The sequence below is a fragment of the Ochotona curzoniae genome, unplaced genomic scaffold (genome assembly GCF_017591425.1).
Source record: "Ochotona curzoniae isolate NIBS_2020 unplaced genomic scaffold, NIBS_Ocur_1.0 contig_908, whole genome shotgun sequence".
Classification (NCBI taxonomy): domain Eukaryota; kingdom Metazoa; phylum Chordata; class Mammalia; order Lagomorpha; family Ochotonidae; genus Ochotona; species Ochotona curzoniae.
The window spans coordinates 17,593,197-17,616,558 of NW_024466607.1; the positions used below are offsets into that span (position 1 = coordinate 17,593,197).

General features: G+C 45.7%; 1 protein-coding gene across 4 annotated transcripts in view; it reads right to left on the reverse strand.

Annotated features, from left to right (window-relative positions):
- Positions 1-23,362, reverse strand: part of NEK4 (NIMA related kinase 4) — a 30,170-nt gene that overhangs the window by 6,670 nt on the left and 138 nt on the right. The window contains exons 2-12 of one of the 4 annotated variants that reach the window (XM_040994616.1): positions 21,457-21,723; positions 19,180-19,377; positions 18,912-19,019; positions 15,422-15,576; positions 13,186-13,327; positions 6,562-6,954; positions 5,739-5,888; positions 5,160-5,309; positions 4,011-4,077; positions 3,162-3,268; positions 1,360-1,448 (exon numbers count right to left, since the gene is read on the reverse strand). In XM_040994616.1, coding sequence (XP_040850550.1) covers positions 1,360-1,448; positions 3,162-3,268; positions 4,011-4,077; positions 5,160-5,309; positions 5,739-5,888; positions 6,562-6,954; positions 13,186-13,327; positions 15,422-15,576; positions 18,912-19,019; positions 19,180-19,377; positions 21,457-21,723 — 1,826 coding nt within the window. Of the gene's footprint in view, positions 1-1,359; positions 1,449-3,132; positions 3,269-4,010; positions 4,078-5,159; positions 5,310-5,717; positions 5,889-6,554; positions 6,955-13,185; positions 13,328-15,421; positions 15,577-18,911; positions 19,020-19,179; positions 19,378-21,456; positions 21,724-23,362 lie in introns of all 4 variants that reach the window. The other 3 variants (XM_040994615.1, XM_040994617.1, XM_040994618.1) reach the window with 3 other exon arrangements.

The following is a 23,362-nucleotide window of genomic DNA, read 5'->3' on the forward strand; positions in this document are numbered from 1 at the left end:
GGTGAGTGGGTGAGTGAATGTGTGTGTGTGTGTGTGTGTGTGTGTGTGTGTGTGTGTGTGTGTGTGTGTGTGTACGTGCACTTTTCACAGCACTGTGTCACAGCAGGTTAGGTTGTAGCCAGTGACACTGGTATACCATAATGGAGTACCAATTCAAGTCCCAGCTGCTCTATTTCTGATCCAGATCCCTGCTGATGCACCAGGGAAAGCAGCAGATGGTGGCCCAAGTACTTGGATCCCTGCCACTCATATGGGAGAGATCTAGACAGAATTCCAGGATCCTGGCATTGGACTGGCCCAGACCCTGCCACTTTGGACATTTAGGGAATGAACTAGCAGATCAAAGATCTCTCTCTCCCTCCTTCTGTCACTTTGCCTTTTAAATAATTAAAATAAATCTTTTTCAAAAAGAAATCATCGAGCCCATTGTGATGGCTCAGTGGCCAGATTCCGCCTTGCACACCAGGATCCCATATGGGCACCAGTTGTATTCCCTGCTTGTGCCCTGGGAGGGCAGCAGAGGATGGCCCAAAGACTTGGGACCTTGCACCCATGTGGGAAACTAGGAAGAAGCTCTTGGCTCCTGGCTTCAGATTGGCTCAGCTCCAGCTGTGGCAGCCATTTGGGGGGGTGAACCAGCAAATGGAAGATCTTTCTGTCCCTCTCTCCTTCTCTCTGTAAATCTGCCTTTCCAATAAAAATAAATCTCATAGAATTGTGAAAAGAAAAAAATCGGTAATGGAAATGAACCTAGAAGTGGAATAAATATCATAATTACTACATGAGGCTATAAAAGTATATATATAAATTTATTTCATATGTCCAAGGTAAATAAAAAGATGGACACGTCAAGGAACAGTGGAAGATATAAAAAAGTGGAAGATATAAAAAAGATCCACACCAAACTTCCAAAAGTGACAAATGGGAATGCGTTAAATATACAGGACAGGAGTAACAAATGAGACACTTCAGCAGAAAAGACTGGAAAATTTTTCAGCAATTAGAGTAACAGATGTACGAAAAACAAATGAAATAAAAAGTAAAATAAAGAAGAGAGCTGGAGTGGGCAGCAAGGCATCTTTAAGCAACCTAATATAAATGTAAGCGGAACCCCTAGGAGAGCAGGAGAGGTCCAAAAAATGCATGAAGTAATAATGGTCAAGACATTCTAGAAGAATTCTGAATACAAACAAATGTGCTCATGGAAGAGGTATCATCAGCTCCAGCACGAATCATAAACCATTTCCATTTGTAATGTTATCAGTGAGGGTTCTGAAGCTCTGAATACTCTGTAAATGCGCATTTAGGACCCATTCAAACAAACAGTTCATGGAGGAAGACAGTAAAGCAAGAACTTACCCTTCCCTGGAATCCCCATCTGATTTATCAGTTGAACTTGTAGAAGAACTCAATTCATCCTCAGACAGAGAATGGATCGATTTCCTTTCCTATTTATGTTAGAAAAGAAACAAAATACCATGTGACATGCAACCAGAAGGATGTAAGAAAAACACTCTCAAATGTTACGACTAAATGCAAGTGATGTTAGGTCTAACTTAACAGGAGAAACGAAAGGATATAAAAATTGAGTTTTTACATAACTGATGCATAAAATTCATGCATGAAGTTTACCAACAGGGGCCTGGCACAATAGTGTAGTGGTTAAGGTTCTCACCTTGCACGCGCCAGGATCCCATAACGGTGCCGGTTCTAATCCCAGCAGCTCCACTTCCCATCCAGCTCCCAAAGCCTTGGGACCCTTCACCCATGTGGGAGAACCAGAGGAGGTTCCTGGCTTCTGCTTGGGATTGACTCAGCTCTGGCCATTGCGGTCACTTGGGAAGTGAACCATCAGATGGAAGATCTTCCTCTCTGTCTCTCCTCCTCTTTGTATGTCTGACTTTGTAATGAAAATAAAATCTTAAAAAAAAACAAAAAACTTGATGGAATGCCACCTTAATCCTGGAAATCTCCTAAATGCTTAAACAAGTACTTACTATAACTGCATATAAATCTTACAACTTAGGGAAATGGAGAAAGTAGTCTCGATTAGTGGTATAACTAAATTACATTATTAAAGAAACAATACCTTCATTATATTTAAAGCAGGAAAAAGTATTCCCCAGCATATTAATACAGTCGGAACATGGGTCGGAAATCTTGCAATTACCCGTGTAGCCACCAGATGGTGTCTCTGCCTCAACCATAGGAGAGGCAGTGAAGACCACAAAAGGCAATGTCAGAGAGGCAGAGGAGCCTGAGCCTCTGCACAGCACACAGAAGCAGCCAAGTGTTCAGGCAGCACTGTGATGTGTCAGGTTGAACCTCCTCTTGCAGTGGCAGCACCCCATATCTGAGTGCTGGTTCGAGCCCTGGATGCTTCGTTTCGGATTCATTTCCCTGCTAAGGCACCTGGGAAGGCGGCCAGTGGCGGTCCAGGTGCTTGGCTCCAACCATTCACAAAAGAGACCCAGACAGCCTTTCTGTCTTCAGCCTGGCCCGGCTGCAGCTGGCCTAGCCATCTGGGAAGTGAACCAACTGATGCAAGACACTCCTCTTACTCCTGCTCCCCCAACTCACTGGCCTCTTTCTAATGCTCTGGCCTTTCAAATAAACAAATCCTTTGTATATTAAAAAAAAAAAAGTTATTTATTTTACTTGAAGAGTTACAGAGGGAGAAAGAGGAAGAAACAGAGAGAATCTTCCACCCTCTGGATCACTCCCCCAATGATCATGACAGCCAGAGCTCCGCCGGTTCAAAGCTGGGAGCCAGGAGCTTCTTCCATGTTTCCCATGTGGGTGCAGGGGCCCAAGGACGTGAGCCATCCTCTGCTGCTTTCCCAGGCCACAAGCAGAAAGCTGCACTGGAACTGGAGTAGCTGGGACTCACACTGACACCTGTGCGGGATGTCAGTGCTGCAGGCAGATGATTGGCATGGTATTCCACTGTACTGGCCCCATCAAAAAAAAAAAAAAAAAAGGTTCAAAAAAATTGTCCCTTAATTGTCAAACATAACCCCTTCAATTGTTTTTTTTATCAGTTTCTGTCTTCACCAAGACTTACACCAAATCTCCCTGAAATAAATGGCGCTAGTGTCTACAGGTACTGCTAGGCTTGCCAGCTGTGGACACATCGACTTTCCCTCAGGACTGTAACGCACCTTAGGGACACTGCAGTCAGAAGAGAGCCGTCGGGCAGGGGCAGACCAGCCTTCCTCCTGTGGCGTCTCCGGCCCCACTGCACTCAGAGCTCGCCTCACTGAAGGACCTGGAAGAGCAAACATGCCCAGTGACTCAGGTGGGCTGGCCTCACCTGAAAAGGATTTCACACAGGGTCTGAAAGTTACCCCAGCAGGGGTCAGCTCAGAAACAACTCAATCGGCATGGTCATCACGACTCTGGTGTCTGACACCTCACTTCAAGTCTTAACTCTGGACATATTGGCTCTCTGGATCTAGGCCAGTTATTTACCCGCCACAGTCTCTGTTTCAAACCTGCAAAAGGGGAGTAATTCAGCTAACCTTGGTGGCTATTATAAACAGGAAGCCGGGCCCTTCACATGCGGAAGCACTGCACTTACGAATGACCAGCAGTTAATAAACAGAAACGGCCAGCCGGCAATGTCATTAGATAACAACAGAGATGTCCACAGCCCTCGCCAGGGCGGCATGGTTCTGGCTGCCTCTCTGCTCCCGAGCAGAGACGCTTCCCTGTCCAGCAGATTGCAAACAGGGAAACAACTTACACTTCATTTCCACTTGGAAACCCCCACTCAGTGGTCTTGTGTTTTTCTTTATATCTTTCTGTAACAATATCTGTTTCAGATTCAATAGCTACTGCTCATTTCTTTATTAAAGATTTAATTAAGATATTTCAGAAACTCTTCAAATGGACTTGCCAGAGGGACTCCTGTGACTTGGATGACTTCCCAGCTCACACTCAGCATCAGTGCTTGTGCCTGTGAGTTGGACATCAACCCCAATTAGATCAAGTGCAGAAATCAACCTTACCGGAGCTGGGCACCTCCTCTTGTGACTGCTTTAGTCGCCTCCTCTCTCTGGCTGACAATGGTCGGTCCTTGTTAAAGAAAGTTACGGGGTCATTTCCATTCCTGCCCACTATTTTTACAGCATCTACAATGATTGACGGATCATCTAGGACCAAGAAAAAGGCCTTAAACTGATCGTTAAGGAAGTGGCTGTTGGAAATTGGCCTACACCAGGGATACAGCAACTAGCAAGGACTGGCTACAGTCCTTCTTTTTAGGGGGTGCTTGTTTCTGGACTCACAAGTGGGGACTTTTACACTTCCCAAACTCAAGAATCTTCTTGGTCACCAGAAGTGACCACCGAGGAACCACAGAATCTGCATAACTCTACCAAAGTTTCTGCCGAGAAGCCCCTTGGGAAACACAATTTGCTGTTTTGAGGATTTCATAATTCAAAAGCTTTCTAAGAAGGTTTGTCAAAATCCAACAGATGGGCATGGCACAGTAGCATAGTGGCTGAAGTCCTTGCCTTGCATGTGTCAGGATGCCATATGAGTGCCAGTTCGTGTCTTGGCAGCTCTACTTCCCATCCAGCTCCCTGCCTGTGGCCTGCAAAAGCAGTATAGGGCAGCCCAAAGCCTTGGGACTCTGCACCCTTGTGGGAGACCCACAAGATCCTGGCTCCTGGCTTTGGATCACTTCAGTTCCGGCAATTGTACACAGTTCCAGTGGATGGAAGATCTTTCTCTCTGTCTCTCCTCTCTCTGTAGATCTGACTTTCCGATAAAAATAAATAAATCTTAAAAAAGAAATCCAACAGGGCCCGGCAGCGTGGCCTAGAGGCTAAAGTCGTCGCCTTGAATGCTCCGGTATTCCATTTGGGCGCCGGTTCTAACCCCAGCGGCTCCACTTCCCTGCTTATGTGGCCTGGGAAAGCAGTCGAGGACGGCCCAAAGTCTTGGGACCCTGCACCCAGTGGGAGACCTGGAGGAAGTTCTTGGCTTTGGATCGGCATAGCACCAGCCATTGTAGTCACTTGGGGAGTGAATCATCGGACAGAAGATCTTCCTCTCTGCCTCTCTCTCCTCCTCTCTGTATAGCTGACTTTGTAATAAAAATAAATAAATCATTAAAAAAAAAAAAAGAAATCCAACAGATAACTCTCACAAACCTTTGATGATGATGTCTCATTGCTCCTTGAGCTGTCCATAGACCTGCTAACTGCCCTACTCTGGCTTTTAGCATCTTTTTGTGTCGATCCAATGGCTTTGGTTCCAATAGAGGGTTGAGAAGGCAACAGTCCAGGAGCTGCCTCGTGGACCTTCAATAATTAAAATAAAGAAAGATTATACTTTCACTTACAGCAACCACCAATGATCACCACTGGTAGGCCCTCTCTGTCTCTAAAAATACTGTGTTGTTTAAAAAGACTTTGCTAAAAGTGAATGGCTTTCTAGAATGCCTGTGGGAAAAGTCCACCGACAAGGGGTCAGACCACCCTCACCACTCTGCCCTGTTAACTGTCGGCACAATCTGTCTGTTTTTGCTGGGGAAGAGAAAATCCACACTCATCACTGGAAGCCTGGTTAGCATCCTGCCGTGACCATCCTCGTGCTGCTGTTGCTGCCATTTCTCACATGAACCATTTTGGCAGCTGCTAGTTGCTAGTTGCTGTAAAGAGAAATTGAGCTTCCTAACATGCATTCCCCTACAGCAGCACCCAACTCACTGCAAAGAGCTCTCTGCTGACCTGCCCCTCTCCTGCAGGATGTCCGGCCTGCTCTCTCTTCTGCTGTCGTCTCTGTCGGGACAGAGAAGGCTCTGAGCCCGAGCTGCGTGGCTGGAGAGCTTGGTGGACGTCGCTCGGGTCCTCGGCCACACCTTCTCCAGCAGCCTGGTCCTTCCAAATAATAACATGAAATAAACACTCAGGAGACAACACGTGACAACAGAATACGCTTTAGAACTCAAAATGGATAAACTCTCCGTGTCTACTTCTAAAATCAAACATGACAAGAGGAAGGAGAAGTGGTCTTTCTCAAAATCAATGCTCATTTGCAGTGCTGACAAAGACAAAATGCTAATACAAGTTAACCAAACAGTCTAGCTTTTTTCCCTTTTCCTCCAAACAAAAATAGTAATTTCTTTTGAAGATGTATTCATTTGTTTGAAAAAGTTACTCAGGCACTGTGGTGTAGCAGGGAAGGCCTCCACCTGTGGCACTGGCACCCCACAGGACCTCTAGTTAGAGTCCTCACTGCCCCATTTCCAATTTGGCTCCCTATCAATGTGCTTGGGAAAGTAGTGGAAGAACGCCCAAGTGCTTGGGCCCCTGCACCCACGTGACAGACTAGGCAGGAACTCATGGCTCATGGCTTCAGTTTTGCCCAGATCACAGGAACACAGAATAACTAGCTCCAAAACAAACAAACAAATAAACAAAAAAAACTTTTCCTTGAAATTCTGTATATCTGCCTTTCCAATAAAAAAATAATAAAAATAAATCTTAAAAAAAAAAAAACTATACCTTTCAATTTCTTCTCTGAAATCAGGACCTTGTAGAAACCACTCACCATGTCCTCTGGCTTTGGGTCTCTCTGTAGGGGCTGCAGAGGCTTCGTTACTGGTTCAGGCCCTCCACCAGTGCCATCATCATGGGAAGAGGAAGAAACCAAGTTTTCAGACTGAGGAGGTGACGTAGCAGAATCCTTCGGCCTCTCCTCCATCACTTGAGAAAGACCACACTGGGCATCTAGGCGTACTTGTTGATTCTCCTGAACTAGGCCGCCACTCAGTGAGTCCCTCCTTTCAGCAGGTGAGATGTCAATATCTACCCCACTGACTGTGGCTAGTGCGTGTGCAGTGTCACTCATGCAAGGTTTGCTGCTGTGGCCTCTCACATCAGTAGGTGACTTCAAAGAACCCACGACCAATGGCTTCCCGTGGGACACACGTGCATCTTCGCCCTGAGTGAAAATGTGGTTTCAAGTTACTACAGTGTTCCTCATACCATATACGAAAATTAACTCAAACGGCAGTGTTGTGCATACTGTGTTAACCACAGCCTACAACACCACCGTCCCATATGAGTGCCAGCTCAACTCCCAGTTGTTCCACTTCCTATCCAACTCCTTGCTAATGCACCTAGGGAAGAATTGAGGACGACCTAAATCCTTGAGCCCCTGCCACCCACGGGGGAAGCCCACTGGAGTTCCGAATTCTTAATTTCCGCTTGACCCAGCCCTTCCTGTTTGGTTATTTGAGGAGAACCAGATGGAAGATCTCAATTCTCTCTCTCTCAGTAACTTTGCTTTTCAAATAAATATTTTTTTAAAGTTAACTCAAAATGAAACAACAGGTGCCTCAAAAGGCTAGCCATAGAACTACCATATGACCCAGAAATTCCACTCCTGGTTAAACAGGACAGAGCTCTGAGAGTAGGGATTCAAGTAGCTAACTGTGCACCCAGGATCAGAGCACATTAGTCAGAGCAGCCACAAAAGAAAAACAACCCAAAGTCCACCAGCAAGTGAGGCAATAAACAAACTATGGTATACACAACTTGTTATTATTAAGCCATAAATGGGAACACACTTCTACCTGGGCGAACACTGCCGAACCTTAAACAATGTAAGGTGAAAAAGCCAAACAGAAAAGGGGAAATGTGTGATTTTACTTACACCAAATAGAAGGAACAGATGAATTCAGAGACAGAGAGTAGGTGAGAGAGTGCCCAAGCCTGGGATTAGGACACACTGCCTAATGGACACAGTCTGTTTGACATGGTGACAGGGCTTTAGAAGGTAGAGGTGATCCTTGTGAAACATGGTGAATGTAACTTAGCAACACACAATTGTACACTTAAATGGTTAAAATGTGACCAAGTGGGATTTATTCTTGGAATGCAATGATGTCCCAATATAGAAATCAATATAATACTGTACACAAACAAAAGTGGGGCTGGGCCCGGTGCCATGGCCTAACGGCTAAAGCCCTTGCTTTGAACACACAGGGATCCAATATGGGCACCGGTTCTAATCCTGGCAGCTCTACTTCCCATCCAGCTCCCTGTTTGTGGCTTGGGAAAGCAATCAAGGATGGCCCAAAGCCTTGGGACCCTGCATTCGCACGGGAGACCTGGATGAAGCTCCAGGCTCAGGGATTCAGATCAGCACAGCACCAGATGTTGTGGTCACTTGGGGAGTAAATCAACAGATGAAAGATTTTCCTTTCTGTCTCTCCTCCTCTCCCTCTATATATCTGACTTTCCAATAAAAATAAATCTTTTTTTAAAAATGAAGGGGTAATCATCTCAATCAATGTAGAAAAAACATTTGACAAAATTGAGCAACCTCTTATGACAAAGAAATATTGGGAGTTGAGACTATATTGGGGCAGGTTAAACTGCCACTTGTGATGCCAGCATACCACATCAGAGCAGTGATTCAGGTCCACAGCTGCTCATCTCTCACCCAGCTCCTTGTCAATGAACCTGGGAAAGCAGCACAGGATGTCCTGAGTGCTGGGGTCCCTGAACCCACAAGGGAAACCAGGATGGAGCTGCTGGTTCCTGGCTTCAGCCTAACGCAGTCCCCGCTACTGAGGCCATTGGGAATGAAAAAACACATGGAGATCTCTGTCTCTGTCTCTTCCTTTCTGTCATTCTAGCTCCAAATAAAATAAATCTTTAAAAAAATCAACAAACCAGGCCCAGGGCAGTATCCTAGTAACTAAAGTCCTCGCCTTGCATGTGCTGTGATCCCATTTAGGCACTGGTTCTAATCCTGGCGGTCCCACTTCCTATCCAGCTCCCTGCTTGTGGCCTAGGAAAGCCATCGAGGACTGCACAAAATCTTGAGACCTGCACCCACGTGGGAGACCCAGAAGAGTTCCTGGCTTTGGATCGGCTAAGCTCCAACTGTTGTGACCGCTTGGGGGTGAATCAACGGATGGAAGATCTTCCTCTCTGTATATCTGACTTTTCAATAAAAATAAATAAATCTTAAAAAAAAAACAACAAATCAGGAAATGAAGGAAAATATCTCAACATAAGAAAAAATAGATATATAAATGATATAGATACCATAGTGAACATACTATTTTCAAAAAGTGAAACATAGAAAGCTTTCTCCCAAGGTCAGGAAGAAGGCAAAGATATCCATTCTCACCCATTTTATTCACTATGTTGTTAGGAGTTCAAGCCAAAGTAATTAAGCCAGAAAAAGAAATTGAAGGGATCAAAATCCACTAATAGACAATGCCAACTTGTGTGTATGAAATCCTAAAGATACCACAAAAGGATTAGGGAGCACACTGGTTTATGTGAAGCCAAAGTGTGTGCTGGGCAGAATCAGGCTGGACTGCAACACCCATTGGTTCCAGTGGAAGTCGGGGCTGGAAACAGAACAGACCCAGCAATTTCAACCACCAGCTGATTGGGGCGATGGACTGTACCGGTTCCCGTACTTGCAAGTACACACAAGAATCTGGTCTGTCCTTGCCTTGAATCCAGCAGGATCCCGTATGACCGCCGGTTCTAATCCTGGCAGCCCTGCTTCCCACCCAGCTCCCTGCTGTGGCCTGGGAAAGCAGTCAAGGACAGCCCAAAGCCTTGGAACCCTGCACTTGCATGGGGGACCCGGAAGAGCTCCTGGCTCCTGGGTTCGGATCAGTGCAACACTGGCCATTGTGGTCACTTGGGAAGTGAATCATTGTACAGAAGATATTTCTATCTCTCCTCCTCTCTATATTTTATATATTTTTTACAATAAAAATAAATTTTTTAAAAACTACATAAATAAATAGAAATGCACCCCATTATCCTGCATTGGCAGACTTAACACTGTGATGCCCAGATCCATTTTCAGATTCAGTGTATTCAAAATGTTTCTGATGAAACAGAAAATTCATCCTAGAATTCATATGAAATCTCAGTGGACCCCCTAATAATCAAAACAATCTTGAGAAGGAAAAATAAAGCTACAGGACTCACTTTCAAGCTTTACAAAAATTATTTTTTAAACAAAAGGGAGTAACTGTTCCACCTATGCTCCCCATACTATTTGGAGATCCACACAGATGTGTATTCTTGGCTCTCTCTCTTTACACACACACACACACACACACACACACACACACAAACATACACACACACACATACATATTTAGTATGTATGTATATATACATATTCAAAATTATTTTAAGGGTATTTAACTATCTTAAAAAAAAAAAATAAAGACCAGGACCCGGCGTGGTGACGCAGTGGTTAAGGTCCTCGCCTTGCACGCCCGGGATCCCATATGGGTGCCAGTTCTAGTCCCGGCAGCTCCACTTCCCATCCAGCTCCCCTGCCTGTGGCCCGGGAAAGCAGTCGAGGACGGCCCAAAGCCTTGGGACCCTGGACCCGCGTGGGAGACCTGGAAGAGGCTCCTGGCTTCTGACTGGCATAGTATCGGCCGCTGGGCTCACTTGGGGAGTGAATCATTGGACGGAAGATCTTCCTCTCTGTCTCTCCTCTCTGTATATCCGCCTTTCCAATAAAAATAAAATAAATCTTTAAAAAAAAATAAAGACTTATTCTTACTTGAAAGGCAAAGTTATAGAGGGAAGAGACAGAGAAAGAGATTCCATCCACTGGTTTACTTCTCCAATGGTCTCAACAGCCAAATCTGGGACAGGGTGAAGCCACGAGCCAGGAACTCTATCCTCATCTCCCATATGATATGGAAGGCAAGGACCCAAGTTCTTGGACCATCTTCTGCTGCTCTACAAAGCACATTAGCAGGAAGCTGGATCACAAGAATATACGGGACTTGAGCCAGCCCTCTGATATGGGATAGTGATGCTACCAGTGGTAGTTTAACCCACAGTGTCACAATACCAGCCCTCAAGTGATTTTTGACAAAGATGCCAAAAAACATTTATGTTTAATTCATTTTCTCTAGCTACTGAGTGCCACAAACTGGGTCATTTTTGTTGTTGTTGTTATTTTTTATTTGTTTGTGTTTTTCTTTTTTATTTTATTTTAAAAATTTTTCTGTAGGTCATTTATAAATTAAGGTGTATTCAGCTGGGAGGTCCCAGACCTAGGGGCTGCAGCTAATGAGGGAACTCTGCAGAGCCCCTATGTGGCGTCAGGTAACACATGGCCAAGTGGACACCTCCAGGAGACAGCTAAACTGGCTCTGATGACAGAACTGCCCTTGATAAGCTCCTGGAGCATTAGTCACCTCTTCAAGTTCTCATCTCTCACTGCCTCAGGATGAACAGGGCTTTTGGTGAGGACACTCAAATCACAACCCTGTTTATTGAGGAAAGGACAGTCTTTTCAACAAACTATGCTGAGAAAACTGGATATCCAGGGAAAGAAGGAAGTCAGATCCTTACCAACGAAGTACACAAGCATGAACTCAAAGTGGATCAAAGACCTCAATGTAAGATAAAACGATGAAGTCTTACAAGAAGATATAGGGAGGGCAAAAGCTCCACCACACTGCACTTACCAGGGATTTCTTGCCTATAATATCAAAGGCACAGAGCAATAAAAGCAAAAAAGACAAGTCAGACTTCACGACAACCTTAAATTTTACGTATAGGGGTAGCTGCAGTGACCCAGGAGGTTAAGCCAGCACTTGGGATGCTTACATCCTATTTCAGAGACACGTTCAAGTTCAGATATCTGGTTTCTTATCTGGTTCCCTTGGAGGCAATAGATGATGGCCCAAATACTTGGGCCCCTGACACCCATTCAGGACACCCAAATGGAGTTCTGGGCTTCTGGCTTCCACCTGGTCTTGTCCAGGCCACCACAGACATTTCGGAAATAAACCCACAGACAGGGGCCCTGCACAACGGCCTAGTGGCTAAATCCTTGCCTTGCATGCGCCAGGATCCCATATAGGTAGGGGTTCGTGTCCTGGTTGCTCCACTTCCATCCAGCTCCCTGCTTGTGGCCTGGGAAAGCAGTTGAGAATGGCTCAAAGACCTAAGACCCTGCACCCATGTGGCAGACCTGGAGGAAGCTCTTGGCTCCTGGCTTTGGATCAGCTCAGCTTTGGCTGTTGTGGCCACTTGGGGAATAAATCAGAGGATGGAAAATCTTTTTGTCTCTCTTCTCTGTAAATCTACCTTTCCAAAAAAAAAGATAGCAAACAATCTCTTCCCTTTTCTTCTCTTCTCTTTCTCTCTGTGTATATACATTATATAATACATAAGATGTATATATACGTGTTATATATATAACGTGTGTGTGTGTATATATATATATATATATATTTGGAATTATATGGAATATATATATATATGGAAAAAAACAAAACAAACAAGAGGCTGTTTGGGATGTCCCATTTCAGAGTCCCTGGTCAGAGTCACAGCTGCTCTGCTTCCAATCAAACTTCCTGCTAAAGCACTCTCTGTGGGTTGAGTAGACATGATGGCTCAGTGCTTGGGTCCTTATCCACTCATGTTAGAGACTTAGACTGCATTCCAGGATCCTGGCTTCAGCCGGGCCAGCCTTGGCTGTGGCAAGTATTTTGGAAATAAAACAGTAGATAGATTTGCCTCTCCATCTTTCAAATAAAAATGAATGCATTTTAAACATTTTGCCAGGCAGAGATACAGAGCTTGCGTGGGATAGGGGAGCCATGGCACAGACAGCAGACAGAGAGGTCTTCTACCTACTGGTTCACTTCCCAAATAGCCACAGTAGCCAGGCTGGGTCAGGCCTAAGCTAGAAGCCAGAAGCCATGGGCTTCTTCCGGTTTCCCACGTGGACACAGGGGCCCACGCACTTGGGTCATCCTCTGCTGCTGTCCCAGACCCATGATCAAGCAGCTGCAGCACCCATACAGGATGCCAGTGTTGCAAACAGCAATTTCATGCATATACATATATGTAACTTTTTTTTTAAAATAAAGAGTGCTTAATGGTTCAAGGACTTCCTGTCTATGTTCTAATGTATATAAACGTTCAATTTAAAACAGTTAATTTTGTGTTGGACCAATTTCGCCTAAAAAATCCTAAAAAGTTATTACAGCTCTGTGTTCATGAATAGTTTGACACTGGGGTTAAAGTGAACTCAATGAATCTCTTCACTACTACTCTTTCTTTATAACAGAATTAATCACACGACAGAATCCCTTACAACTGGAAAATCATTTCACACACGATGACTTGCTGAGGTAACAAAGAAGCCTACCATTGCGCCCGTCCTCGAGTCCTTAGGAGAGGGGGCCTGGAGGTGGGGCACTTCGTGGTCGGCCTCTGAGCTTCTCAACTCCATTGCAGCAACAGGCTTGGATTTACAGTCACTGTTCCTAATGTTATTCTTGCAGGTTTTTCTTAATGAAGAAAAAAGAAGTCAGCATCAACACAGTGAACATTAAAGGATTCCGTGTACATGTGGAAAACGGGCAGGTACACCTCCTTACTCAAGTGTGATGGGCAAGGCACTCAGGGTGGGTGTGCACAGGAGTAAGTTCTCCCAATGTTTCACATCACTGTTTCCAAACTAGATTCACCGGCAGGGAACTCAGGAGAGGAGGGATCGATGCAGCACAAGGATAAGCATCTGTTGGTGGGAAACAGCCAGCCTGACCAAAAGGTGGCCTCCTGCTCCTGTGCCCTCTCTACATAGTCTCCTTTCCTTGCAGAGGTGACAGGCTGCAGACCAGGAGGAGAGGGCAATTCTGGGTCCTAGGTCCGGAATACCCGTCTGGTATAAGGAGGACATGTGAGTCATAAAAAGAAATTTCCCATTAAGAAGTTATAGAATGGGCCCAGCACAACAGACTAATCCTCTCACAGCAGTGCTGGCATCCCATTTGGGCAGCAGTTCGAGTTCCAGCTACTCCGCTTTCAAATCCAGCTCCCTGCCCTTGGCCCGGGAAAGCAGCAGAGGGCGGCTCAAGTTCTTGGCCTCTCTACCCACGTGAGAGAGTTGAAAGAAGTTCCTGCTTCTCCACTCCTGGCTTTGGATCAGCTCAGCTCTGGCCATTGCTGTCATATGCGGAATGAACTCCCGAAAGAAAGATCTCTCTCCCTCAATAGCTCCTTATGTCTCTCTGTAAATCTGTCTAATAAAAATTTTAAAATATATATATATTTAAAGTTGTGGAATGAAGAGGGAACTTCATGAATTCTCTCTGAAACTTGAGCAATACATAATGCAGTAGTGGTTTTCTAAATGGTTCTCTAGATTCTTCATTTCAGCAACGAAGCAAAGTCCAACCAGCATATTCTGGTGTCTGAAAAGGACCAACATATGCTGCCTTGGCATAAGGGTTATTTTGAGCTAAAGTCACTTTTATAGAAAGCAGGCACAAAAAGGGCTCTGACTCTGTCTTCCTGGGAGCAGAAGACAAAACCCCAAAGTAGAAGCCTGCACCCTAAACCAGAAGGAAAGCCACATTCTTGTCAAAAACAGAAAGAGGAGACTGAGGAAATACTAAGTAACTTTTTAGAACTCTGCACTCACCCGCCCTGTGAGAATTCTTACTTTTCCTTCGCCTCTCTGCATGTTGGGCGGTGTTGTCACACTTGGGGTTAGGCTGTCCCCTGGGAAACCTGCAGTCCACATCAGAGCACGGTCTGAGTCCCAGCTCCCCTACTTCTGCTCTGCCTCCAGTTAAAGTACCCGGGAAGCAAAGGAGGACGGCCCAAGTCCTTGGGTCCTGGACACTCACATGGAAAATCCAGGCGAATGTCCTGGCCGCTGACACCTGGCTTCTGTCCAGCCTAGCCTAGGCTGCTGCAGGAATTCAGGGAGTGAACCTAGGTTTGGAAGGAGGATCTATCTATGTCATTCAATGATGCTAAAACAACTGTGTGGGGTTTTTTTTTTAAGATTTATTTATTTTTATTGGAAATTCATATTTTTAGAGAAGAGGAGACAGAAGAAAAGTTCTTTCATCCACTGGTTTACTCCCCAAGTCGCTACAACAGCCAAAGCTGAGCTGATTCGAAATCTGGAGCCAGGAGCTTCCTCTGGTCCCCCACATGGGTGCAAGGTCCCAAGGCTGCCCTCACTGGCCAAAGCAGGGAGCTGGATGGAAGTGGAACAGCTAGGACATGAGCCAGTGCCTGTATGGGATCCTGGAGCATGCAAAGAGAGGATTTAGCCACTAGGCTGCAACACCAGGTCCCAAAACAACTTTTTAAAGGCACTTTCATTTTGTTATGTTTTGGGTCTTCATTTCCTTATGAGGTCTCCTGTGTCACTTAAAACTCACATTAAATAAAGACATTTTTTCTAGTTAATTTGTCTTACGTTAGCTCCTTAGTACCAGTCAAAAAACCCTAAAAGTGTAGAATTTTTGATCTCTATGTTCTCTAATCACACAATTTTATCATAATTCGTGAATATGAAAATGGTAGAGGCTTTCCCCTTCTACCTTATCCAGTTAGCAGAGTTATTTGTAAGAAAAAAGTCTTACGCCTTTGTGGCCTCCAAAAACAAGGCGATTTGGCGCTTTATGTACGGCTGCCTCAGGATGCTCCTCACGGAGGGTCTCTCCTCAGGCCTCTTGCTCAACATTGTTCTGATCAGTTCTGCCAGCTCTGGGCTATAGTCTTTTGGCATTGGTGGTAGCTAAAAAGAAAATCAATATTGCAATTATGACTAATGATCTTACAAAACAAAGTAAAAGATGATAATCAGATGTCCATATAACCAGAAATTAACCAGCATGTTAGTCTACAGGAAGTATACTTATGTACTGATGGTCAAAAGAAAAAGCTGGAGCCCGGCGTGGTACCCTAGTGGTTAAGTCCTTGCCTTGCTTGTGCCTGGGATCCTATATGGGCACCGGTTCACATCCTGGCTGCTTAACTTCCCATCCAGTTTCCCACCTGTGGCCTGGGAAAGCAGCTGACCCTGCACCCACTTGGGAGACCTGATAGAAGCTTCTGGCTCCTGGCTTCAGATCGGCTCAGCTTCGGCCATTGTGGCCACTTGGGGAGTGAACCAGTAGTTGGAAGATCTTTCTTCCTGACTCTCCTTCTCTCTGTAAATCTGACTTTCAAAAAAAAAACAAACAAAAATTTTTAAAAAAAATAATAAAAAGAAGAAAAAGAATAAGATGGGGAAATTATAAAAACCTTTTATTTATTTGAGTTACAGACAGAAAGCAAGATAGATGACCATAATGGCCAGGGCTGGGCAGGACTAAAACCAGAAGTCTCATCTGGGTCGCCCATGTGGGTGCCAGAGCCCTTGGGTCATCCTCTGCTGCCTTCCCAGGTGTACTAGCACAGAGCAGGGGCAGAAGTGAAACAACCAGGACACGAACTTGGTATCCAACAGGATTGTCAGCATCGCAGGCAACAGGCTCTGCTCCCGAAGTATTTTCTTTTCTTTTTTTTTTTTTCTGTTTGTTTATTACTGGAAAGGCAGATTGACAGAGAGAACAAGAGACAGAGAGAAAGATTTTCCATCCACAAGTTCATTCCCAAAGTAGCTGCAAAAGTCAAGCTGAGCTAATCTGAAGCCAGGAGCCAGGAGCTTCCTCTGGGTCTTCCACGTGGGTTCAGGGTCCTGAGGCTTTGGGCCATCACCACTGCTTTCCCAGGCCACAGGTGGGAAACTGGATGGGAAGTGGAGCAGCCAGGACTCGAACTGGTGCCCATATGGGATCTGGTGCTGCCAGGTAAGGACTTAGCCACTGAACCATCACACCAGGTCCCAAAGTATTTATTTTTAGATTTATTTATTTATTTATCTATTTTAAATCTACTTATTTTCTTTGGAAAGTCAGATATATATAGAGGAGGAAAGACAAAGAGGAAGATTTTCCATCCGCTGATTCACTCCCCAAATGGTCGCAACTGCCAGAACTGTGCCAATCTGAAGCCAGGAGCCAAGAGCCTCCTCCAGGTCTCCCACATAGGTGTAGGGTCCCAAGGCTTTGGGCTGTCCTCAACTGCTTTCCCAGGTCACAGGCAGGAAGCTGGATGGGAAACAGGGCTGCCAGGATTAGCACCCATATGGGATCCCAGCATATGTGAGGAATTTAGCCTCTAGATTACCGCACTGGAACCCCCAAAGTATTTTAACTCACCATTTTTGAGGACTCTCCTTCAGAATTAAATCATCGGAGTGAGCATTTGGCACAGCAATTAAGACACTACTTGGGATGCCCATATCCTATACTAATGTACTTAGGTTCAATTTGCAGCTCAATTTCTGATTCTTGCTTCCTGCTAATACACCGTGGGTGATGGGGAGCAATAGCTCAAGCAGATGCTTCTGACACCCACCTGGGAAGCCTGCATTGAGTTCTGGGCCCTTGTTTTTGGCCTGGCCCAGCCATGGCTATTACAGGCATTTGGGGAACAAACCAATGGTTGGAAATTCTCTCTCTCTCTGCATTGCAAATAAAATGAACAAAATTTTTTTTTAAAAAAATCTATGTACCAGGATATCCAACATAGTATTGTTTTTACAGTAATAAAGAGCTGGAAATAATATAAATATAAATGTCCACAGGAGGATTGTGGAATAAATTATGGTACATTGTTCTTATAGAATACTAGGCAGCTACTTACAAAATAAAAGACTCATAAACCAGGAGAGTTGGTCCTCAGACATTAAGTTGCAAAGGTAAGCAGTGACCCAATGGGTACAGTTATAATAATAATTCCAGTTCAGTGTCTTTCTAAAGGTACCTGAATCTATGCATACACATGTACACCCACGGGTCTAACCGCATAAGGCACATGCGTCTGCATGCACATCACACACCCAGGGTTACATCTAAAGACAAGAAAGGCAAAAAGGCAACATATCAAAGTGCCAGCAATGGTTATCTCCAGGGGACGAAAACGCCACAAAGCAGAATTTCACTACCTTCTTGTCTGACTCTTTAAGCTATAAAATTATAGGCAGATTTTTCTTGTTTGCACTTATTAAATATTTCTGCAAACAATAAAATGGGAAACCTAGCCTCATGACAAAGCAAATTAAGCTTCCACCTGCAACAATGGCAACCCATATGGGCACTGGTTCGAGTCCAGTCTGCTCTACTTCCAACCCAATTCCCTGCTAGTGGCCTGGGAAAGCAGCAGCAGATGGCCCAAGTGCTTGGTCCCCTCTCACCCACACGGGAGACCCGGAAGAAGCTCCTGGCTCCTGGATTCAGATTGGCTCAGCTCCAGCTATTCAGCCAATTGGGAAGCAAACCAGCAGATGAAAGATCTCTATTTCTCCTTTTCTCTGTAAAATAAAAAACAAATAACTCTTTAAAGCTGGTTCCCTTCCCAAATCCACGAAGGCCTGAGTTAGGCCAGTCCAGAGCCAGGAAGCCTTGAGTTGCATCTGACTCTCCCAAATGGATGTGGGAGCCCAAGGACTTGGGTTCTACTCTACTGTTGTCCCCGGCATTGGCAGGAAGCTGAATCAGAAGTGGAGAAGCCAGGACCAGAACCAGTACCCATATGGGATGTGGCACTGTAGATACAGGATTAACTTGCTCTGGCAGCACCCCAGTAGGCAATTTAAATCCTTCAGACTGAACAGCGTGATGCCTTATGCTGCAAAGAACAATGCTCTTGGAGCTAACGTAAAGTTGGCCACTCTGGCATCCACTTCTTACACAATACTCCCTGTAGTCCTTCACTAGCTAGCAAACACTGTGATGTTTATCCAAGGAACAAGTTCAGAACAGACTCATCATCATCCCTGGGCTGCTCAGAAGAGACAACAGCCTCTGCCTGTCATGTGGCTCCACGCACAATCACCTTTACCTACGGTGAAGAAATGCTCAACCCCTTCTCTAGTTCCACATTCCTCACAACCCACCATTCTTATCTACTCACCTGGTAGTTACAGCTACCCAGGACTGCTTGACAACTAATCAGAATCAACACTGATTTGGCCACTAGCTATTCACAAAGCTGCACTGTGATCAGCACAAGACTACATCTTACCTTCCCTTCAATAATCCGATAAACTAAAGAATTCATGTCCCTCGCGTTGAAAGCATGCTTGAGAGTGGCCATCTCATAGACACAGCAGCCCAACGCCCAAACATCAGACTGAAAAGAAAAGCAGAAGAGGACCAAGTAGCAGAACACCTTATTTAGGTTTTTTCCCTCTCATAAGACATTTTCCTCAAATAGATTCAGACAATTCTGATATAATGATTGTAACAGCCTCTGAAATCGAGATGAACCAGTGTACAAAGCCCAATCCTACCTTGTAGTTGTACGGCTTGTTGGAAAACAGCTCGGGGCTCATGTAGTAGGGCGTGCCAATGAGGGTGCTTGCCATGTCACAGTGGTTCTCGAGCACGCGGGCGATGCCCAGGTCACCCACTTTGATGATGTTTGTTCGGGTTAGGAAGACGTTCTGAGTTTTCAAATCTCGATGGAGTATGTGCTTCTCATGTAAATACTGAGCAGAAAAATAAACCTTCATCACACATAAATACAAGTTCAGGTTCTGCTCCCTGGGATTTCCTGGAAACCCCAGCTAATTGCTAAAGTACTTTGGTCTCTGCTACCTACATGAAGACCAGGGGCCTGTTCTAGGCTCCAGGCCCCAACCTGGCCCAACCCCAGCCATTGCACATAGTAGGGGATTAAAGCAGCAGATGGATGCTCTCTATCCTGTATATTCAAGTAGATTAAAAATTTTTAAACATGGGCCAAGTGTGATAGCCTAGTGGCTAAAGTCCTCGCCTTGCATGTGTCAGGATCCCATATGGGTGCCAGATTGTGTCCTGGATACCCCACTTCCCATCCAGCTCTCTGCTTGTGGCCTGGGAAAGCACTAGAAGATAGCCCAAAGCCTTGGGACCCTGTGCCTGTATGGGAAACCTGAAAGAAGCACCTGGCTCCTGGCTTTGGATCAGCGTAGCTCTGGCTGTTACGGCCACTTGGGGAGTGAACAAGTTGACGGCAGATCTTTCTCTCTGTCTCTTGTTCTCTCTGTAAATTTGCCTTCCCAATAAAAATAAACAAAATCTTAAAATATATATATATATACACGCACACATTTTGAAAGTGTGTGGCAAATTCCCACTAAAGAGAGGACCACTTACACATTCAGGTCACATCACAAAGGCCAGGGCTGGGGCCAAGCCCAAGCCAGGAATCAGGACCTCTCCCTGGGTCTCCTGTTTGGGTAGCAAGGGCCCAAGAACTAGAAGCATCTTCCAGAGCTTTCTCAGGCACATTAGCAGAGAAATGGATCTAAAATGGAGCAGCGGAACTCAAAGAGGCGTTCATATGGGCAGCTGGTATCACAGCAGGTTTGTCTGTGGTGTCAAAATGCTGGCTCCAACATTTTAAAAGATAAAAAGATCATTTTTACTTAGAGACACTATCTTAAAATTTAAACAACAAGGTCAGGGCTGGTGTTATAACATACTGGGACTGGGCTCTGCCTGTGGTGTCGGCATCCTTTATAGGCACAGGTTCGAGTCCCAGCTGCCCCACTTTCAACCCAGTTCCCTGCTTATGGTCTGAAAAAGCTATGGAGAATCGTCCATGTTCTTGGGCTCCTGCACCCACGTGGGAGACTTCAAAAGAAGCTCCTGGCTCCTGGCTTTAGATTAGTTCAGCTCTGGCTATTGCAGCCATTTGAAGAATAAACCAGAAGATGGAAAATCTTTTCTGTTTCTCCTTCTATAACTCTGCCTCTCAAAGTAAAATTTTTTTAAAAAAAAATCAATAAATACCCACAGGATCAACTGACTGTGGAAGAGCCTTCCAGGTTTCAGAGCGGGATTTAATGAACCCTGTCGTTTTAGAGTGTGTGGATATTAAAACACAAGCCTATTCTACGGTTTCACCCCCTCTGCTCCAGCCAGGTCAAAGGCCAAATCCCTAGGAGCTCGGGCATCACCCCAGTCCTGCCACCTTTGAGTGTGACACAGCTGACTCGTTGATGACAACACAGCCACCCTTCACTCCTGGGCAATTCAATAAGCTCAACAACTGACTTTACTATAATAACAAAAGAAGAAATAAAGGGCTTCCTCTGCAATCCATATCTACTTCTTTTGGTTCGTTTATTATTTGAAAGGCAGTTTTACAGGGAGAAAGAGTAACAGAGATCTTCCATCTGCTGGTTCATTCCCCAAATGGCCACAACAGCTCAAGCTGAGCCAGGAATCTCATCTGGGTTTCCCATGCGGGTGCCTCCTTCTTCTACTTTCTCAGGCCTCAAGCAGGGAGCTGGATGGCAACGTGGAGCAGCTGGGACTCAGAGCAGCACCCATTTGGGATGCTGCCACCAGAGGTGGAAGATTAGCCTACTATACCACAGCACTGGTCCCCTGATCCATGTCTAGCTTGATGTCAGTATCACCCAAGAGCAGCATTTCAATGCCACAGCCAGAAGAAATGAGCCACTTTATAACTGGATTTTCAAAAACACGTTTTCATGCATGCCATTAGGGGAAATTTTTTCCAGGACATGCCTGCCATCTTCCCGCCACAGGCAGGATGACATGGGTCTAGACAGTACCTGCAATGCCATCGCAATCTGCACGAACCACTCCACCACCTGGCTCTCAGGCAACAGCTGCCCCTTCCGCTCCTTGAGCTTCCGGTACAGGTCGCCTCCTTCACAGAAGCCCATGACGATGTACAGCAGACCGTCTCCTCCCTCCCACGACTCCTTATAGGTGACGATGTTGGGGTGCTTCAGCTGGGACAGGAGCTGGGCTTCCTGCTCGGCAGCCCGCCGCTCCCGGCTGGAGGCATTTCGGAGGTTCAGCTTTTTGATGACATACTACAAAGAAAACAAGCGCTGTTGAAGTTGTAGCCTTATCTAAGGGCTGTCTTTTTTTTTTTTTTTTTGCCAAGAGTTTTCATAAATGCTCTCAAAAGCACCTCTAGAATCTGTCAGATGACCTGTTTACTTTTCAGGAAGCACAACATTGGGAAAATACTTGTTATTACCAATGATCCTTTTCACAGGTTAGACTTAGAGCAGGATGGGCCTACCTGCATTTTGCAATTTCATTAACGGCTAAACAATGAGCATGAGAGAACACTCCACTGCAATCACAAAATCTGTGCCGGAGATTCCTTAGAAAGCCCTAAAAAAATACTCAGCACGTGCCCTGAATACACACGTGCCAACAAAAACAGCTCCGGAGATTCCATTAGCTATTGGGATCCATGACCCAACAAAGATAGAAACCATTAACTCTCAACAAACAAAATCACTCCCTCTTAAAATAAAGTAATTCACTCAAATACCTAACACATAGCCACTAATCAATTCAAAGACCAGCCAATCTTTTCAACAAATCTGCACATAAATATGCTTTGTGAAATAAAACATAAGTGGCTATTATTACAGTAAGCCCTCTATGCTCACAGCAAAAACGCAATGATCCTCCAAAGCCTACTGAACAAGAAATTCCTTTTAAACCTGTGCCCGTCTTGTGGGTGGGGCAGCAGCACCTTAGACAAGCAAAGACCGGTGACAGGACCCTGTCCCTGGGGGCGAGGGGCAGTTCAGCTGCTCTAACACAAAGGTGAAGCATGCCTCTCAGTCTCACCACTGTCCCAGTCGGCCCCCCTACGTTCCATGTCCCCTCAGAATAAATCACACTGCAGAACCGAGGGTGACAGGATCAACTGCTACAAGTGAGGGAAGTGAGAGGACACAGGCTTAGCACGGCAAGGACTGGAGAAGACCAAGCCCGGTGTTAGGGACCAGTCGGGCAGCTCAGTCCTTAGTTTAGCTACAAAGAAGTGCGGTGGGGATCAGAGGGAGGGTCCTGGCGGAGGTGGGGAGGTGGGCGGGCTGGCCTAGTGACGGTTGGACACACTAACATACTAAAGACGACTCCCTGGTGTCCAGCCTGGGAAAGTGGATGATGAGCGGTGCTGCTCGCTGGACCGGGAGCCATGAGAGGTCTGGCGGCGACCAAGGGGACGAACCCAGTTCGCACAGCAGCGGTGCCCCTGGGAAGGTGCCGTCCCTGCTCTCCTGGAATTGTCAGGAGAGAGAGAGCGCGCGCTGTGCAGACCAGGCACACCTAGTACTCCAAGAGGCCTTCAAGTAGCTCACAGAAAAGAACTAAGACATATTGACGTGTTGCAAAATAATAATTGAAATTCGGCATAGCTTTCTCATTCTATGTATTGCTCCCTGAACTTTTTTGAAGACACTGCCTACACACAAGTTTCAGTTTTTGTTTTGTACCCATATAAACTTCTCCTTCCATGTCCATGAACTTTTTGAATAAGAAGAGGAAATCTGGCGCACACCTCATACGGGCCTGGTCTTGTCTGGGACTTCCCTCCGGGAGCGTCCTCGGGGCCCACCCCTTGACACCGTCCCGGGGCCTGTCCTTCGGAAGACGCCGCCCTCGGGGCTCCCCGGGCCGCCCTCCGACCCCCTCCGGGTTGCATCC